The sequence below is a fragment of the Eurosta solidaginis genome, chromosome 1 (assembly GCF_040869045.1).
Source record: "Eurosta solidaginis isolate ZX-2024a chromosome 1, ASM4086904v1, whole genome shotgun sequence".
Taxonomy (NCBI): Eukaryota; Metazoa; Arthropoda; class Insecta; order Diptera; family Tephritidae; genus Eurosta; species Eurosta solidaginis.
The window spans coordinates 58799616-58821459 of NC_090319.1; the positions used below are offsets into that span (position 1 = coordinate 58799616).

The window sequence follows — 21844 nt, forward strand, 5'->3', positions numbered from 1 at the left end:
ATGCTGAGTGGGTTAGGCGTTCCCAAATTGGCACGGTACTCACATATGGGTTAAAAGCAGAAGGGTTAAGGTCGCGCCACAATGAAGTTTTTCATATAGATGCGTTAAACGCAATCTTATGCATACCAGTAACACCGCCACAATCACGCAAGATGTTGCGTTTGTAAATATAAAGAAACTTCAGACTTAGCAATTTAAGTTTATTTCACCTTGCCCTCTTCACATACAAAATTTCGCGAAGCACTGTTATAAACATTTTCACTATACAAGAAAAATACTTGCCAACATATTTTGTGTCCTATTCATTTGTTAAATTACAGTTTCAACTGTAAACAACTTAAGAAAAGTAATATTTAGCCAAAGCAAATGTCGAATTCTTTTCTTATGCTTTGCTTGCTACAAAATTTAGGAGTTGGCTACTTTTTCATGTCAGATGGCGCCAGTGTCGCTCGATCTGCCGTTTTCCATGAACATTCATGCAATCTACTCATTATGCATAAGATTGCGTTAAACGAATCTATATGAAACACTTCTTATGTGACGGGGCTTTTAAATATAATCGAAATAAAGTCAAAACAAGTGAGGAAGTCTGAGTTCGGGTGAAACCGAACATTACATACCCAGCTGTACACTTGAAATGCTGTTGTTGTTTGTTTTGTGTGCTTTATTTAATTTTTCTTCGAGTTATGGCTCCCGAAACAGCAAATTGCTTGGTCATAAAAGGGTCCGTGACACGCCCATTTTTTAAATTTGAAGTTTTTCCAATAAATAAATAAATGTAAGGCGCGATAACCTCCGAATAGATCTAAGGCCGAGCTTCTCTTCCAATTTTCGTGGTGCTCCTCTTGATTTTCCCTATAAATTGGCCGGACGGGACCTACATGTTTTATGCCGACTCCGAACGGCATCTGCAAGGCAGATGAGTTTTCACTGAGAGCTTTTCATGACAGAAATACACTCGGAGCGCTTGCCAAACACTGCCGAGGTGCGACCCCGCTTAGAAAAAATTTTTTCTAATTGAAAAACCTTATTTCTAAAATTTTGATGTTGCTTTGCCCGGGGTGCGAACCCAGGGCATACGGTGTGGTAGGCGGAGCATGCTACCATCACACCACGGTGGCCGCCAATTTTTGTCTATTTTCTATTTATTGTTATAAATCCTCTTGGGAAATGAAATACCATTGATATAAAACTCTTTTTTGCAAAGATATAGTAGCTTATTTTATTCGTCCACGACCCTTTTAAAAATATTTTATATAATAGTAGGCGTGGTCCTTAACCGATTTCGCAAATTTTCCTTCAAAGTATTCCTTATAGTAAAGACAACCTCTCTGTCGAATTTCGTTACGATAGGTTAACGATTTTTGATTTATGATTGATGATATTTGTAAAATTGATTGTATCAAGAGTCTCAATATCAGTCAGTCCACACGTCAAATTCCAACATTCTAGGTGTATTATTTCCTAAATAATCAAGTTTTTTGTGTTTTCCAAAATGCTATATATATAAAAAGTGGGCGTGGTTATCATCCGATTTCGCTCATTTACCATACCATACCAATCTATTCTGGTTCCAGATAAGCTCGTGTACCAAATTTGGTGAATATATCTCAATATTTACTCAAGTTATCGTGTTAACGGACGGACAGACGGACGGACATGGCTCAATCAAATTTTTTTTTGGCACAGATGATTTTGATATATGGAAGTCTATCAGACCAATTCTAAATATTCCCTCGTAATTTTGTTCTCGCGGATTTTTTTATTGCCGCGGAAAAATTCCTCCAATTATTTTCTCCTAGGGAGAACAATAATTGGGGAATAAGAATTTCGAATTTTCGAAATCAGCTGTTTTGTCAATTGCAATTTCGTTGCGTATTTCTAATTTTGTTTAGAAAATTGAAAAGTTTAATTGTTGCGAATTTGTTTGAAATTAAGAAATAAAATATAAACAATGCACAGTATTGCATTTCATGTGGTATTCATTAAAATGAGTAATGAATTGGTGCCACAGCAGCATCAACAGAGGAGCATAAGAAGAAGAAGACGACGGGATAACACAAATCCGCCGGAGTTGCCTGCTTCCATTCAGCAAAGCAATATTCTGGCGGCCAAGTCGAGTTGAATTCGTCTTTCGTCATATGCCAAAATCTATTTAAGCCTTTCTTCCGTTGCTTATGATAAACTTTTCGACTTAAAGTAAAGAATATTGTGGTAGAATGTACATATTTTAGCACAAATTTGTACAAATAGGTGTTCTTTCTTAAAAGAACCAATTTTTCTTTAACTATTTCGATGCGGTCCCTTTAATTTAACAAGTGAAAAAACTCCTAAGTAATGGCAGAGAAATCTCCTTCTCACTCACATTCATAATACTGTAACGAATTTGCTTGCAAATCCTCTTATTTGCAATCATCTGCTAAGTTCGAATCACTAAACTGTTGAATAAATAACTCCAATTTGTAATAATGCAAAATGGCCTTTATTAAAGTACTTCACAATACACTCAAACTGTGCAACGAATAGCTTGCTTAATAACCACACTGATTGATAGCTCAATGAAACTCTACTATTCAAAATAATACTGATATTGCTCGCTAGATATCGTCTTAATCGCAACTGCTTGACAACTCAAATCAAACTGAACTCTTCTTACTCGCTTGTGCCGCTTTTATAGTTTACGCTGCATACATACATCTAGGCTCTTCTATTTCCAGAACTTACCAACTATATTCGTGTGTGTATAGTTCTCATATAGTTTCTACTTGTTTACAATTGTCTACTTTTTAGCGCTTCTCAGCTGTACATATGTGAGTTTGTAGTTTACAGTCTCCCGCACACACATAAGCGTATAAGTAAATTCATCTGTGTGTGGCATCTCACCTCTCGCTGCCTTGTATGTAAATGTTGCTCGTCGGAATGTGTAGACGCAATTATTGATTCGTTTATATAGATACATATTCGCAGAGCTTGCACTTGACGGATTGGCTTGACAGTATCGTTCCGCCGTTTCCCAAGAGAAGTGCGCGATGGCTTGAAACCACCTTTGCATGCTTCCTGCAAAATTCTTGCAGTCGTTTTAGTGCGTCCATTTGGGTTTGTCAATGCCGGTGTTTTTCTCGCAGGTACTTTTGATTTCGCTTTGTTTGGCCCATTCGTTTCATCAACCATTACCTTTGACTTTCGTGGCCTTTGTCGACTTTTCTCCACCAGTACTCGATTACTGCTGAAACCTTTTTCCAAACTGAAGTTAATTGGCACATCCTGGTTCTTATAATGCATCACCCTTTTCTGCATATCGATCTTGATGTCATGGTCAACTAAGAAGTCCACTCCCAATATGACTTCATCAACGATCTCCGCCACAACGAATTTGTGTAGAACCATGACCTTCCCAATTAGGACTTCACATATTACTTCTCCCTGGACTTGGTTATATTCGCCTGTGACCGTACGCAACCTCGCTCCAGGTAATGACTTTACTCTCTTGTAGACCAAATCAGATCGAATCAAGGAATGAGATGCGCCCGTATCTACAGTCAGTACACGCTCCTTGCCATCCACATTCCCTCTAACGGTAAGACTGCTTGATTTCCTTCCAATTTGCGACACAGATATCACAGGACATTCAATAGCTGGGGCAAGTTTTCGTTCTTTATCTCTTACTCGCTCGTGCTCATCTCCTCCAGCTTTGCGTTTACGGCCACCCACATTGTTGGAACTATTAGGACCAAGATCGCAATGACGTGCAATGTGACCGGACTTCCCGCATTTGAAGCATTTGATAACTTTTTCACTCCGCTTTTGCGATCCTTTCAGCGCCTCCAATATTGCGTCTACCCACTCTGGCCTTTCTACTTCCACACGGCGTGCTTTGAAAACTGGCTTACACAGAAGCGACGCTGTTTCCTGAATCAGAGCTTGTGACACCGTTTCTGCGAATGTTGGCTTTGGGTTTGCGTATGTAGCCCGCTTCGTTTCCACATCTCGTATGCCATTTATAAAGCTCTGAATCTTCACTCTTTCCGTGTATTCCACGGGTGCATCCGCATTTGCAAGATGAGCCAATCTTTCAATGTCCGAAGCAAACTCCTGCAAAGTCTCGTTAGCTTTTTGGTAGCGGTTTTGCAATTCTATTTGAAATATCTGTTTCCTGTGTTCGCTTCCGTATCGCCGTTCTACAGCAGCCATCAATGCGTCATAACTGTTCCGTTCGTACTCTGGAATAGTCTGTAAGATTTCGGCAGCTGGTCCTTTCAATGCTACGAAGAGTGCGGCAACTTTATCTTCCACATTCCAGTTGTTCACTGCTGCGGTCTTCTCAAACTGTAGCTTAAAGACCTGGAAAGGAACAGAACCGTCAAAGGATGGTGTTTTTACCTTTGTATTACTCGCTGAAACTGCTGGACGATTTAATTGTAACTGCTGAATCCGATCTTTCAAAGCATCCATCTCAGCTTCCATTTTATCTTGTCGTTCACTAAAACCCTCCAACTGCGATGATATGCGATCCTCTTGCGCTTTCAACTGCTGAGCCAACTGAGATATCATATATGTCTTCTGTTCTTCCAGTTGCGATGCCATATATGTCTTCTGTTCTTCCAGTTGAGATGACATTTGCGACGACATTTCTGAAATACGCGTTTCTTGTGCTTCGATCTTTGATGTTATTTCTGACGACATTTCTGCAATATGTGTCTTCTGTGATTCTAGTTGTGATGCCATATATGTCTTCTGCTCTTCCAGTTGTGATGACATTTGTGACGACATTGATGCTACTGTCGATGTTTGTGCAGATATTGCAGCCAATATCATGTTCAAGTCTGTGCTCGTAACTGTCTGCGATGTTTCGTTTTCCTCTTCAATTTTTGTTGTCTCCTCGCCATCAAGATGAAAGACATACTCCTCCACATCAATTCCTTCTGCTTCCATTGCCTCTCGTAGCCGTGCCTGAAGTTCGAGTTTAACGCCGCTTGTATTCAATCCACGGCTCTCCAACTCCTTCTTCAGTTGCTGGATCTTCAATTCACTGAACTTTGCCATGTCCTTGTTGTCTTCTGGAATTTATTCAACAATTCCTCTTCTGACACCAATTGTAACGAATTTGCTTGCAAATCCTCTTATTTGCAATCCTCTGCTAAGTTCGAATCACTAAACTGTTGAATAAATAACTCCAATTTGTAATAATGCAAAATGGCCTTTATTAAATTACTTCACAATACACTCAAACTGTGCAACGAATAGCTTGCTTAATAACCACACTGATTGATAGCTCAATGAAACTCTACTATTCAAAATAATACTGCTATTGCTCGCTAGATATCGTCTTAATCGCAACTGCTTGACAACTCAAATCAAACTGAACTCTTCTTACTCGCTTGTGCCGCTTTTATAGTATACGCTGCATACATCTAGGCTCTTCTATTTCCAGAACTTACCAACTATATTCGTGTGTGTATAGTTCTCATATAGTTTCTACTTGTTTACAATTGTCTACTTTTTAGCGCTTCTCAGCTGTACATATGTGAGTTTGTAGTTTACAGTCTCCCGCACACACATAAGCGTATAAGTAAATTCATCTGTGTGTGACATCTCATCTCTCGCTGCCTTGTATGTAAATGTTGTTCGTCGGAATGTGTACATATGTGTAGACGCAATTATTGATTCGTTTATGTAGATACATAATGATTGAATTATTGATGTGAATTCACGTCACTGCTTAGCATCGGCCTGGAGATGGCAGCACTCCTTAGTTTTGCTAATATTCGTAACAATACCTTTCTTTTCTCCTATAATCGGTTTCCGCTTTTACGAACATTGTTCAGAATAGGAGGAAAGGGAGAAGTGAAAAAACTCACAAGGAATTTTTATTTAGGATACGAGGAATGGGAGAAGGCAAAAAACTCGCACGGAATTTTTGTTTAGGCTGTATATCTATCTCGATTCCTTTATACCGGTGCAACCAACCGTTATCCAATCAAAGTTATAATACCCTGTGTACAAGTACAGCTGGGTATAAATATTCTAAACAAACGCTACTATTTGTATTGATCAAAATAAATACATATTACGATTAATTTGTATAACCTAGTTCATACGTTTATTTTTCTATTTACTTTCATTTTGCACTACTCACCTGTGATCTCGTATTATGCTGGCTGAATATGATCAACTGTAAACCTGCATAAACAGGCGCACGATGTTCCCGTACGTACAATGGTATGGTCTCACAATGACAGCTGGATGGTAACGGGTGATAATTCGGGATACGTCAAATATTGGCAATCGAATATGAATAACGTGAAAATGTTTCAAGCACACAAGGAGGCGATTAGGGGAATAAGGTATAGCTTACTAATTCCATTACTTTTTTATCTACTTTATTACTCGTATATAAAACTACTTTGCTATCACATATCACTAAACTACGTATGTGCAGTGGCCTCTCTTTACAATCTTTACTTTTTTCAATTTAAATTCAATAGCTTTAGCAGTTTTGACTAACATGGTTGCAATGAGTCTAATTTTTATAAATGTAGCTGATTTCAGTAAAAGCATTGGTAAACAAAAAAATACTTGATCTCACTGAAAAAAAAAATATATGGATCATGCTTGAATTTACTAAATTGCATTTACATAGGAGAGGCCCTGTTTTATATAGAAACTATTTTTTTTCGACTATTGGTAGGAGTAGTTCTTAAAAGATATTTGAGTTCTATTGAATTTAAATATTTTAACTATTTATTAATATTATTGTTGTCTGTTTACTGTTGATTATGAAAAAATAAATAAATAAATGAATGAGCAATAAAGTAAGAGTGAATGTGCGTGCGTGAATGGGTAAGTGTTCAAACCGTTGTTTAAAGGTGACGCAGGTTTCGTGGCAATTTATTCGCTTATGCAAATAGGAAGTTGAAATTTAATATTTAAATTTTGCGTTTGTTTAAAATGTTGAACTATTTAAAAGGACGTAACTAGAGGCTAAAATAGTGCAGTAGATTTTATAATGAACACATTTAAATATAGTTTGACTTTAACACGTAGTGCTCGATAGGATTTCTGGCTGTTTAATTTAATGATCGCATTCCCAGAACGTTTATACTTATTTCAGAAAATGTTGGAATAAAACTCTATCACACAACTTTTTTCAAAAGCACGCTTATCTCAGAATTTGATGAAGGGCTTTAGAATTTTGACCCATTTTGTTTTGTTGATTTTCCGTCATCCCTTGTCAAATTTGGTTTCGAGACAACCCGATTTCATCAGTGTCAATTCTCGTTCTCGCTCTAGAATTTTATTGAATAATGCTCTATTTTAAAATTCGGTTGAAGAACGCGCTATGTCAGGGTCGGAATATGTCACATTCGAATTCGGTTGCTCCTGATAAATATCTCATTAGGACAAATTAACAAATTTGTGCATTTATCCCAAGTTTGGCCAAATGCAGAATATCCAAAACTCGACTACTACAATAACATAAAAAATATTTAAATAAGTTAATTTAGACCTTTGATAACTTTGATTGATGTTTCACATATGTAATTGATAACCAAATTTTACTGAGTCAAAAGTTTTCTACTTTAAAGCGCTTATTGAGCTCAAAATTTTATCTCCATATGTAATAAAAAAATTTATAAAATAGGTCATTATTAGACAAACTGAACCCAATAGGGCTCTTGGTTATAATTGATTATTCGGTTAGCAGCTTTTGCAATGATAAGCTGGTATTCGATTTAAACATAGCATGCAATCGACTAAATGTCATTATTCGAAAGTGACAGTTTAATAAATACATTATGTCATAAAAAAATAAATTAAAAAATTTCATAAATTGCAATTTTTGTCATAAAATCGAAAAAAAAAAAATAAATTGATTGCTGCAAAATGAGCTTCCGAATGCTTGTTTCGAGGATGTCAATATGAGCTACAGATGGCTTACAATAACTCCAGAAAGTCTTTAACAATTGCAGAAGTCATAGCAAAATTACAAAAACCACTATTCGATACGGTCACTAAACGAATTCAAAAACCTAGTCTATTAGTGGTAATTGATTTTTATACTCAGCGTGCTTTGCACACAGAGCATATTAACTTTGATTGGATAACGGTTGGTTGTACAGGTATACAGGAATCGAGATAGATATAGACTTCCATATATCAAAATCAGCAGCGTCGAAAAAAAATTTGATTGAGCCATGTCCGTCCGTCCGTCTATACGTTAGCACGATAACTTGAGTACATATTGAGATATCTTCACCAAATTGGTACACGAGCTTATATGGACCCAGAATAGAGTGGTATTGAAAAAGAGCGAAATCGGATGATAACTGCGCCCAATTTTTATATATATAACATTTTGGAAAACAAAAAAAATCTGATCATTTAGTAAATAATACACCAAGAATGTTGAAATTTGACGTGTGGACTGATATTGAGACTTTTGATAAAAATTTGAAAAAATTGGATTCATAACAATAAATAGGGAAAATTTCGAAGAAAAATTAACGGATCGTAATAAAATTCGGTACACAGATTTTCCCTATAGCAGGAAATATTTCTAGAAAAAAAAGGACGAGTTCGGTTAAAGACCACGCCCACTTTTATATAAAATATTTATAAAGGGGTCGTAGACGAAAATAATAAGCTATAACTTAGGAAAAAGCGCTTTGTATCAATAGAATTTTACTTTTTAACTTGAATTATAACATTAAGTTGGAAAACACTAAAATTTTTGAAAATGGGTGCCCTTTTATGACTAGGCAATTTTCTATGTTTCGGGAGCCATAACTCGAAGAAAAATTAACGGATCGTAATAAAATTGGGCACACAAATTTTCCCTATAGCAGGAAATATTTCTAGAAAAAATGGACGAAATCGGTTAAAGACCACGGCAACTTAGATATAAAACAAGTTTAAAAGGGTCGTAGACTAGAATAATAAGCTATAACTTTGCAAAAAATAGTTTTTATTTAATTTATTAAATTTTAATGAGCTCGAGGCAGTTTAAAAAGTAAACAATTGTACATGTTAACTAATTGTTGTTTTTGTCCACAGTTCCTGAGGATGATCTCAGAATGAGATCGAAATATCGACCAAATAAAATTGAAATATAAAAATTTAAACTGTGTTTCAATTTTTTAAACTGCCTCGAGCTCATTAAAATTTAATAAATTATAATATTTGAAGGCAAATAAAAATATTTTGAAAAAGTTTTTATTTAACTTATCAAGTTTTACTGTAAGAGGAAATGGGGAGACATTTTTCTTTTAAACGGGCGGTGCCACGTGTTATGTAGAAAAGTAATTTATCTGAAATGAAATGTGCAATTGTAGCTCACGCTCACGAACTTAGACACCTTTACTTGTTTAGCTTAAAAATTTCTGCTAATCGACTAATCAATTATTCGAATTTCCTTTTGTGGGAGGATTCATTTTCTTTTGCTGAGAGGAAATGGAAACGTTTTAATAAACGCAACTACAGCTTTTGGCTAAACCTGGAAACGTTTAGGCATACATGAAATACTCCCAGCCGTATGATTAAACCCGACAGACATTGTTTTGACTTTCTCTATCTATCCAACTGCCTCTTCTCTGTCTAACCCGTTTCCTCTCTAATTTCCTCTCCCCTCTGCATTTTCTAGTTTACCTTAAACTGCTCATTAAATTTCCGTATCTTTTCATACTTCCGTAAATCTTTACTCTTACTCTTCCCGCTCTTGCTTTTTTCAAAGTCTAACTCTCACTATTACCATTAATCTTGTCCTTATTCTTAATCTTCCTGTTAACCTCTTTTTATACTTTGTCTTAAACCATTACCGTTATTCTTACTTTTACGTTCATGTGGCATTCACATTGCGCCATGAACTCAAGTTTATGGGCGATTTTGGAGTTTAACAGTACTGGTAAACACGAAAGTACCCCGTAAACGCGAGTTTATGGCGCAATGTGAATGCTTTATCACTCTTCATATTCCTCTTGTTCTCTTTACTCCTTCAAGTGCTTCTACTTTTTCTTCCCATTTCCCCTGTTTTCTCTTTTCTTTCATGTCTCCAAGATTGGTTTTTTTCGGCACATTATATTACTAAGTTGGCAAAAAAGTAGCAAAATAATACCAAAAATTTCCCTCCCTAAATTCATGACCGGACTATGACTCACAACCGCTTTAGCCAGAAGTAGTCTTATATGCAAAGGAGTGAAATACTGTGTTAACCATAGTGTACGAAGCATTCCATACACTTCCAACCGTACTAAAAATATGGCCTTTCCATGTCAATGTTTTGTTAAAAACTACACCAAAGTTTTTCACTGTATTTACGTATTCTATAACGGAATTGTCAAACATTACATTCTCTAAATCATTTGTGGGAAAAGACCTATGAATAACAATACATTTTGATTTTTTCGGGTTTATACATAAGCCATGCATATTAGCTCATGAAAATATTTGATTCAAATCTTGGTTCAAGTTATTTATGCGCAAGCTAGTTTGATCACGAGGACAGCACGTATACAATTGCACATCATTAGCGTAGATGTGAACATTACAATACTTAAAAACATCGGGCAAGTCATTGATATACAGAACAAATAACACAGAACCCAGGATACAGCCTTGTGGGACGCCTCTTAAGACATGTAGGAAGGCAGACTTTCTATCATCTATACATACTGCTTGAGTCATATCGCCAAGATATGATCTGATAAGGGCAGCTGCATGACCAGAGAAATTAAATAAGTTTTCCAGCTACCTACAGAATCAAAAGCTCGAGAAGTGTTACGAAAGCGATGTAATTTTCATCCACTCGCTCACGAATTTCTTCTATCACAGATAATAGTGCCGCTGTATAGCTTCGGTTTGACCTGAAACTGGACTGACTGTCTGTCAGGCGCTTGTTTTCTTGTACATATGATACGATTTGCCCATATAGAATACGTTCAATGACTTTAGAGAGGAAAGGGAGTATGGCTATTGGTCGATACTCATTATTTTGTTTACGGATTGCAATAACTTTTGCAGCTTTCCAGTATATTGGAAAGACACCGGCCGTCAAAATTGAGTTGACCAAATAAGTAATGTGGGGAAGGATTATAGGAAGAAGTTTAGCACGAGTATGTCTTGCCCTCAGCTAAATGAAAATATAAAATATAAATATAAATAATGTTATGAAAATGGGTTTTCGATTGCCGTTATCCCCGATTTTAAGAGTATATTACAAATTCTGAGAACGGACGCTTTAGTGAGAAACTTGTGTTTTAGAAAAATGAAAAGAATATGCAAATGAAGATCCTGTTTAGTCACCTTTAAGTAGCGAAATCTTCGAATTCAGATTAAATACATAATTGCCAGTAAAGTATTTAACTGAACATTAAGAAATGAAGCTTAAATTTTTTTCTACTTTGAATGTTTGAATGTGTGTATGAGCGTGCGAACTGAGTTTCTGAGAGTTTTAAGTGGGTAAAGTTGTAAGCTTAGATAAATAAGTATAGGCTATTTTATTAGATAAACTACTATATTTATTGAGAGGGAATAAGGCTTATTTTGTTTGCAAAATAAATAAATAAATAAATACATGAATTGCAAATAAAATAGAACGCGCCTTAAGAAAATCCTTACTTATTTTCATAAAAAAATATTTTTATCAATCAATTACATAACAAAATGTACAAGCAAATTACAAATGTTACCAATGAAGAAAATTTTAAATAAAGCGCCTAAGACTGATTTTTTTTCACACAATTTTCTGAAAATACAAATAAAAACGAAGTTAATTGCAAAAAATACTAAAAAGTTGATTTTTTAATTCAATACTAAACAAATTTGGAAATTTCAACACTTTTTGCTGCGTTTTTCCGCTTCTTCTGCATAATTTTCGACAGCCGGTTTGATTTTTGATTTCGTAGGCTTATACGTTTTTGAAATGGCTTAAAGTTATCCGCCTGCTCAACTAGGAAGATGCACAACACCCAAACAATTACCCATATGATCATACAGCACCCTGTGAAACCACTGAAAAACAGCGCTTGAAGGGATATTATTTTCAACATTTTGTAATAAATATTTAATAAAGCTATTAGAAAACAAAAATGCAAAGTGGTTTTATATTTATTTGTTGTTGCTACACTGAAAAGGCTTTAGATGCTTTGGAGCATTGTCAGTTGGTGGATTCAGTCATTAGGCAAGACAAAAACAAACCGGAAAATTTTGTTCTAAATAAATAAATCAAATAAAATATATTTCACAAGGATTTTCGCCTTTTTATTCCAAATGTGGGTTGGGTTTTAATTTTTATTTCTTTTTTTTTCAAATAAATAAAATAAAAGAAATACTTGGTAAAAAAATCGATCTGAGTTTTTATTACATTTGCTTATAGTTTAAACAAAAGAAAAATAATAGTATCATAATAAATACGAATATAGGATGTATTGTATGTATAATTGATTTGATATAATAAATAATAACATATTTCATTAGTTTTACACTATCAAACTTCTGCTATGGAAGCTTTGGTATTGGAAGTTTAAACTTGTCATATATTTTTATTTAATCGCACTACATTTTACATATATGTATTCGTATGTATATATCACACAACTAGATCAAAAGGGAACTTACTCAAAAATCTCAAATTTTGAGGTTATGAGTACCTCGGAACATCCCAATTCAATACTTACCAAACTGTATAATCAGTTTACTCAAACCTCATTTAAGCAGCGAGAAAAGACATAAATTCCGAACAAACAATTTTTCACAAATTTTCGGACGAATGGTAGGGGCAGCCTAAAATAAATAAATATAAGAAAATAAAAGAAATAAGCAAATTTTTATCAAATTTCAAGCCATTTTCAACAGAATCTTCAGAAAGTTTTGGAGGATGCAGTATTGTTGGCAGGGGCGGAAACTATTATTCCTTTTTTTTTTTTTTGTTGCATAGAGAGCTGCTACGGTCGTTTTTTTGGTAATAAAACAAAAATTTATTGTTTTTTCATACCTACGCGTTTCGACGCGACAGCGCCATCCTCAGGGTATTCTGTTTTTATTAACAATAAACATGAAAATAGCAAATAGCTATAAAGACACTTAATAATTTTCTCTCAATATAATATTTTTTCATTGCGTGTTGACTCACTATGTAATGGTATTTGCAAAAATATATAGCTAAATCCGCAAGTTTCTCCTTACTTTGTACATGATTTTCTAACATCACAAAAATATTAATACATATAACATTTCTAACACCAGTACATTAAACATTAATTTAAAAATATATCACAGTTCTTTTCCCTTTTGATTGTCAAGTTTATTAATTTTATTTTATCACCGCAGTATATGCACTATTTGTGTTGTTTATATCTTCTTTGAAGTTTATGACGTTTCTCAGCTGTTGTTGTATACGTAAGGTTTCCAGTGTTAAGCTGGAGACATTGGTGCTTTATCGGTAACCGTATCGGTAACCTTTTAACAGCTGATTCGACCAACTTTATGAGAATCAATGCAATCGATTACTGGCGCCGCTAAGGTCGTAACCGTATCGTAGCCAACCAATTGGGTTTTGGTTTACCGTCGTAACGATAAACAGCTGATTACGTTAGGGATACGGATACAGCGATACGACATACGGCACCAATGACTCCGGCTTTAGTCGTCGTTTTTCTTTTCGCTCTATGTCAAATATTTTAGCGTTGGTGAAATAAGCTGTGTGATTGTTGCTTGTCAGATGTTTTGCAAGTGCTGTTGTATCCTTTTTATTTTTGGCGTCCATTTCATGTTCATGTAGTCTTATACCCAACGCTCTTTTTGTAGTGCCAACGTAGCTCCTGTTGCATTCATCATTTTCATTGCCTTTACACTTTATTTCATATACCACATTATTCTGATCTTATTTTTGAATTCTATCTTTAGTTTTGGTAAATATTTTGTTTAGCGTGCTATGTGGTTTCTGAGCATAACTTATGTTTTCCTTTTCTACAATTCTTTCTAGTGTTTGATTGTTTGTCAACCCTGGTACTTATGTAACGCCAAGATATTTTTTTGTTGTTGAATTATCTTGCTGTGTATTTTCGTTATTATTCGAACTTTTAATATTATTTATTGCCGTTTCCATGAGCCGTTTTACGAGTGCAGTCGGGTAGCTATTTTTGAAAAGAATATTTCTTATTTCTTCATTATTTTCTGCTGTAAATTCATTGTCGCTTAGAATCTTCATTTTCCGAATTAGGCTAATTGCAGTATTTTTTTTTTTTTGTTTCCATGGGTGGTTTGAGTGGTAGTTTATTATTCTACCCGATGCAATAGTTTTTGCATGCCAATTCAATACAATCTTTCTATTTCTCCGATGTATCTCTACGTCTAGGAAGGCAATCTTGTAGTTTGGTATTGTTCTCTTCTTCTTTCATAAACTGTAGTTTGGTATGCTGCGCGTTTAGAGTATTCAGTATGTCTTCCACGTCCTTTATCTTTACTATTGCAAATATGTCGTCTACATATTTTTTTATGTATTTGACATGTATGTTTTTGTCTTTCAATTCAGCTAAGCTGTCGTCCAAAATTTTGTCAAGTACGATATCAGCTATCGTTGGGGATAATGGGTTACCCATGGGCATATCATAAATTTGATGGTAAAAAGTATTATTGTATGTAAAATAGTTGTTGTCCTGAAGACAAAATTCAAGAATCTTCTGGAATTGCTTTCCTTCAATATTTGTATGCTCTTCTAATTTATTCCATTTTTGTATGATGGTCCTTTTATAATATAATTCCTTGCAAACCTATTAATTTTGGACTTTTAATATATTTGGATCACGATAAAAATTATTTTCAGATTTTTATTACCTGAATCCGATAGAACTAGTTAAACTCGGACTTTTAAAAATAAAAGTACGGAAATAAAAGTTAGAATTATTATATTAAATTTTTTTTTTTTATTTCGGATAAGCCGTTTCTTTGTTATCAAGCCGGACTTTTATTTTAAAAGTCCGAGTTTAACTAGTTCTATCGGACTCAAAAAATAAAAATACAGATTTTACTTTTATATGTGGACTACTATGGAAAATGTTCGAAAAATAAAAAGGATGCATGATTCGACATGATATTGCTATAGGAATACCTGAAAACTCAAAAATTTTCACCTAGGACAATTTTTTGACCCAGACTTTTTCGATTCCGAAAAAAAATAATTATTATTTTCCGTCCCTGATTGTTGGCCATTTAGTTTAAGAATTTCAAATGCTCAAAAGGAGAATTTTTTAAAGATTTTTTTGTTCTTAGCAACAATTAAGCCGATTTGTTAATAGGCTCGACTTTTATAGTCTGGCAGAACGAAAGTGTCCACTCGTTTATGTTTCTAGATGTCACTGGGTAATTCGCGTATCGCATTCTAGAACGCTCGTGTATCGGTATATCTTTTTTATCTCGTATTCGTCGAAACTAGGTGTTTCCTTCCTTCCTACGCATACTATATGGACCTGAGCGCAGATATAGTTATCCCTCTTCTGTTTACATTGCAATATTTGTTCTAGCATTTGATACTAGGTAATTTTTACGTGGATCTGACTTTCGAAAAACTTGTTATAAAAAAGTTATGGCATTAAAATTAGACAAAAATTTATTAGAGCTACACAGGGCAAATGGGTCACAAAATTAGAACTAGAATTCGGAAACACGTAAGAGATTTTAGTAGGAAAACTCAAAAATCTAGCAGCGCAGCAGGGTGGTACTTTGTGAAAAAACTCGTTTTTGAAAACAAATGCACTCCAATGAAAATCGAAATAAAACCAAACTCTCCATGCACAACACAAAAACTTAAGATTAAACATGCTTGAAAATATGGAAATATATACATTAACAGAAAAAATTTCAAGGAGGTATAATATACGAACAAAGACGGTATTGGATACGTTATTCTAACTCCTCAAAATAAATAGTATAAAATATAAAATAAAAGTACAAAAGTACACTCAGAGAAAACGTCGTTCTAAAATCCAGCACCACCGGACTCAATTCAAGCGTTTCATGTTCTTACTGTTTTGTTCTTGACTTGTTTTTGAACTGACCCCATTTTCTTGAAAAGATAACGGCTGGTCTTAAAATATGAACAAATGTTCTATTAATGAGATCGATGTTCTTAAATTAAGTTCAAAAACAAGAAACGGTACAATTCGTGTGCACAGCAATGTTAAATACAAAATTTGGCACAACTTATCAAGCAGTTGTAGTTGCCCAGCGGCTATGATGTTGCGGTTGCGATCGTGTGGCGCGAGTTCGATCACCGTCAAACTCTTAGGTTTTTTAAAGCAATTTTTTAATTTCTATTTTTTTAACTCTTATTTTTCGTTCAGTTCTATTCACATATGTACAGGTAATTCTCAAACTTGTTATGAAATGTTTTAAGTATATATTCAGATTGCATCCAAAAAAAGAAGAATTTCTCAATAAGAGAAATACATGAAAAAATGCATATTATGCGATTTTTTCAAATTCGGGATTTTAATAATAATCGGTCACGAGTTAAAAAAAACCGTAATTAACAGACTTTTGTCAACGAATGTTCTTAATTTTGAACTTGTTTCGTTCATGTTAGAACGATTTTTGCTCTGAGTGTAGGTAGCTGAAACCAGCACAGAAACAAACAACTACTTCTACCTGCCAACTATTCACACACAGCCCTTAATCGAAAACTCATTTAACGAGCGCGTTTCACGTATACACACGAACTGACTACTACTGTGCACACACGACTTTCCTAAACAAACAGTTCTGTACTATGAAACACTATAAAAACTTGTTATATACCACGGGCACGACAGAACGAAATTGAACACTGAAGATGGCACAACGCCGAAACCCAATATAATTAAAAAACAGTAATAAATTGACTGCTTTTGTATTTATGAAACAAAAGTTTGAAAAATTGCTTAAACTGATGAATTAACTTTAAGGCTTAAATTGCTAATCGTGAACTGTTTTCCTGTCATCCTTTGTAAAACTTCGTTTTGTAGGCAAACTGCATGATTCAATTACTAGACGTTTGTTCTCCAATGATAACAGAGCTTTGACACTACCAAATTGAAAATCTGGGCTGGTTGCTTTTACGAAGCAAGGAAAAAGGAAAATAATTCAATCCTCTTTAGCGAAAATTGTAGTAGAAAAGTACCTTTCGAAGTATATTAGTACTGATTATTTGTAAAAGAGTAAATTTGTAAATGTCAACAGGTTTTGGGGGAAATAATTAATTTTCTATTAAATATTTCGCGAATTGATAAAAAGTTATGTTGGTGCGGTCATTATTTCAGAATTTGTTTGAAGAATGTCGTACGTCAGAATTTTATTCAATAATACACTATCTCAAAATGTTTCAAAAACTCCCTATCTGAGCATAAGTTCAATGCATTTTGAGATAAGAGGAAGTTAATGAAAAGCATTCTGAGATAAGGCGATCTTCAACCTAATTCTGAAGAAGGGCGTTTTTATGCTAATCCTGAAATGGGATCGACATGGGGTGATCAGCAACTGCAATGAACTGACAAAATAAATTAAAGAAAATGGCTTGTTGTCTTAGAATTTTATATTCCGGCCTTGACTTTGACAGAAGAGTTAAGCTTCTGTGCGGTCGTGCTACACAGGGAGTACTTATCTTTTTATTTATTTCGGAAAGCCCTCTTCCGTTTAAGTATTCATGGAAGTGAACAATGAATTTTAAATTGGTTTAGGTTTCGTATGCTCATAGGTTTAGGAAAGTGCACGATTCCTTGGTGTGCGTACTTTTCCTAAAATTACCTATGTTCAGCTTTAAATTAGGCTTGGTCAGTGATATCAGCTGTAGGAATTGCGGGTTGGAGGTGGATACGATCGAGCACGTTTTGTGCTCATGCCCTGCGCTTCTCAGGCTAAGACTCCAGCTATTAGGAGTGATACAGCTGTAAGATCTAGAAGCAGCAAGTGGCATAGGTACTAGAAAGCTTATAGTATTTGGCAAGAGGATGGAGTTATTTTATAACATATGTAGGTCCTGGTTTTTGATAGGGTTTTTCATTTTGGTCGTTAAATAAACTTCTGTTAACACTACGAACTCATTCAGTCTTTGTGAGGTCCTCATAGACCGCTAAGTTCAACCTAACTTAACATCTGGTCAGTCACACTAATAGGTCATGGCATAGCTACCAAATTAATCATAAAATTTAAAAAAATGTTCTAAGAAATTGTGCAGTTCAGTACTTATCGGGTATTTGTAAACTGATTTCCTCCTATTTCTACTACTAATATTTTTCGAAAAATCGTAAAGAAACAACACAGTTAACGGATGTCTATTCGATTTCGTAGCAAAATTGCTGCAATTATCAAAAAAATTTGTCAGTCGAGCAAACCTCTTGTGATTGTATCATGGCAAACTGGCTTCGGCGATGTGTCATTCTACGTTCACCTAACGGAAATTTGTTCGATCTTACATTGTCTTTGAAGTTTTACGCCTACATTTTTATTTAAATTAAAAATAAAGACTTGACTCGAAAAAATGGTGGGCATATTTCCTCCGTACAAGGAGGCTCCAAGCTTACTATCTTTATTACAGTTACTTAATTTGCTGTACTGTTATTGTAATTGCTAATTTCAAAGGTTGCATTACAGCAAAAAATATACGTTTTTCTTTATCTACAGTGGCTCAATAATTAATTCTATCAAAGCATCTACAGTAAATAACTAAAATGGGGATGGTAGTCGGTCAAATCCTAAAAATAAAAAATTAAAATAAAAATATTTTCACACATAAAAAAATGTATATAAATGCATAACAAATAGTGACAGCCTGCAAATTTCACAATAACAAACATTTCTTATTTAGCCACTGTGTTTAACAATTAACTTATTTTATGTAGTTATAAAATTATTGTTTTGAAAATAAATACTTATTCTTCTCTTTCGACAATTTTTTTGTATGTTATACTATTACATGACTCGGTGTACTATAATGCAATGTCACATATGAAATAAATAAAAATATATAATGCCAATAAATACATTTACATATGTATGTTTGTACGACCAACTCTTATTCGCCGTGAAAAATAATAAATCAATCGCCGCCACTGATCTGTCAACGACGTTATTGTTTTACATATTCTACGTTTGATCCGATATCCAGCTTCAGTCCAACGGATAACAAATTTGTCAGCTGCAGTGATGATGGCACACTTCGTATTTGGGATTTTCTACGCTGTCAGGAGGAGCGCGTTTTAAGAGGTAAATATAATATTAAAATTTAATATTCTCTGCGTAATAAAAAAAAAAGGCTAAAAGGCCTGACAAAGTTGACATAGCCGTAACGCCAAAGCTATAACCATATTTTTATTTATCCATAACCCAAAAATCGTAAAATTTTCATAAAAATGAAGAAAGCCTAAAAAATTACGAACATATATCACAAACAATAAGTCTCTTAGTCAAAACGTATCCAAAACAATAAATAAAATATATAAAGAGCTAATAAATTCACCAACTCAAATATTTTTAAACGGTTTTATTTAGCTTAGCTTGACTTGACAGGCCGGCTGGCTGGCTGGCATGAAATTTGTAATTGAAATTTAAGTAACTTCCCGATAAGCTACCAGCTCGAAGCTTGGAATATAGTTCAGAACCCGATGACAATGCAATAATAAGAGAAAAAAACTCCGATCGAAATATTTCAAAAAATCGTACCTGTGGTCCGATTTGGCTCATATTTGGAATACATAATACATGCAAGAATAGAAAGAGACATATGAAAAAAATCACCGCTAGGTGGCGCAAGGATCGATATATTAAAAAAAATCGTACTTGTGGTCCGATTTGGCTCATATTTGGAACGCATAATACATACATGAATAGAAATCGACCTATGAAAAAAAATCGCCGCAAGGTGGCGCAAGGATCGAGATATTCAAAAAAATCGTATTTGTGGTCCGATTTGGATCATATTTGGAACACATAATACATTCATGAATAGAAAACGGCCTTTGAAAAAAATCACCGCTAGGTGGCGAAACGATCGAGATAATATAAAAAATCGTGGCTCATATTTGCTACAATAAACATACATGAATGGAAAGCGACCTATGAAAAATTCGCCGTTAGGTGTCGCAAGGATCGATATATTCAAAAAAATCGTATTTGTGGTACGATTTGGCTCATATTTGGAACACATAATACATGCAAGAATAGAAAGATACATATGAAAAAATCGCCGCTAGGTGGCGCAAGGATCGATATATTCAAAAAAATCGTATTTGTGGTCCGATTTGGCTCATATTTGGAACACAAAATATACATGAATAGAAATCGACCTATGAAAAAAAACGCCGCAAGGTGGCGCAAGGATCGAGATAATAAAAAAAAATCGTATTTGTGGTCCGATTTGGATCATATTTGGAACACCTAATACATTCATGAATAGAAAACGGCCTGTGAAAAAAATCACCGCTAGGTGGCGAAAGGATCGAGATATTAAAAAAAATCGTATTTGTGGTCAGTTTTGGTCCATATTCGGAACACATAATACATACATTAATAGAAAGCGACCTATGATGTCCGATTTGGCTCATATTTGGAACAAATATTACATATAGTCCGGTAGAAGTGACAAATATTTTGAAGTTCGAGGAGGGACAATTCTATGGTTAGTCATATATAAGACCAACTGAACCTTAATAAGGTTATGCCACGCCTCACATTTTTAGAAATTTCACGCGCCCATCGCTTTTTTTATTGACTGAATAACGCCCTAGATTGATGAGGATGTGTGTGTGTGATGAGTAGTACCTAGGACATGCCTAATTATTTTCTAGCTTTTAGTATTATTATTACTTCATATAAGTATTGCTTTCAATAAAACCGTTTAACTATAATTTTTTTTTTTAATTATTTTATTAGGTTATGGATATGGCGAAAAACCAAAAACCAATTGGTTGGCTATGGTATGGTTATGGCTAGGGCGTTAAGGTATGGCGCCATTGACCAATTACACTGATTTCAATAAGGTTGGTTCGATCAGCTGTTTGATATGGATATGGATACGTCAAGTTTAAATGGACCTTAAGGTTCTTAAAATAAATAAATAAATAAATGAAACCTGTGGAGTCTTCATTGATCCGGTATTTTGAAAAGAATGTACTTAGTGTCGAAGGCCATTTCAGTCAGTTTTTTCTTTCGAAAACATCTTCTTTTCCAAGGCTTAACCCCGTATCCCAAAGTTGTATGCTATGTAGACTAGGTCGATCTCCATTAGGGTTACCAGATTTATCTTTTAGAAATACGGGACACATGCAAAATAAAACAAAAATGGAGGCGATAAATTCTAGTTATAGTTTTCCAATATTCACACATGTTTCAATCTAAATTATAGCTACATGCAATCGCAAACCATTGTGGATAAGACAAGTGTAATATCTTCTGCATATATGTCAACATTATAAATAAACCATATTACCTTTCTATCCTATTGAAATAGCGTGTGTTGTATAGTGTGTGCCTAATAATGAATCAAATGAGCATAACCACTAATGACCAGTGTTGCCATTTTAGCTTTTTTCAAGCTATATTTAGCTTGTTTTCTCCCCTTAGCTTGAAAAGTTGCGATTTAGCTTTAAGCTTTTTATAGAAATTTTTTAGCTCTTTTCGCCTTTTTTCAAAATTTTAGAAAATCTAGATAAACAGTTTAATTTAGATTAAATTTTAAGAACATTGACTGTATTTGGGCTAGATTTAAAACATTTGAGGGGCATTATGGTAGGAAGATATGGAGGCGTAGTAACTTTATTAAGGCAATATCAACCTAATATAATTTTCGTTCCGTGTGTTTGCCACTCGATTCTATGACTAT

At 34.4% G+C, this 21844-nt stretch overlaps 1 protein-coding gene across 1 annotated transcript in view; it reads left to right on the top strand.

The window, feature by feature from the left end:
- Positions 1 to 21844, top strand: part of Wdr33 (WD repeat domain 33) — a 56359-nt gene that overhangs the window by 26304 nt on the left and 8211 nt on the right. Inside the window, exons 3-4 of the mRNA XM_067791723.1 lie at positions 6193 to 6344; positions 19133 to 19230. Of these exons, the coding sequence (XP_067647824.1) occupies positions 6193 to 6344; positions 19133 to 19230 (250 nt within the window). The remainder of the gene's footprint in view (positions 1 to 6192; positions 6345 to 19132; positions 19231 to 21844) is intronic.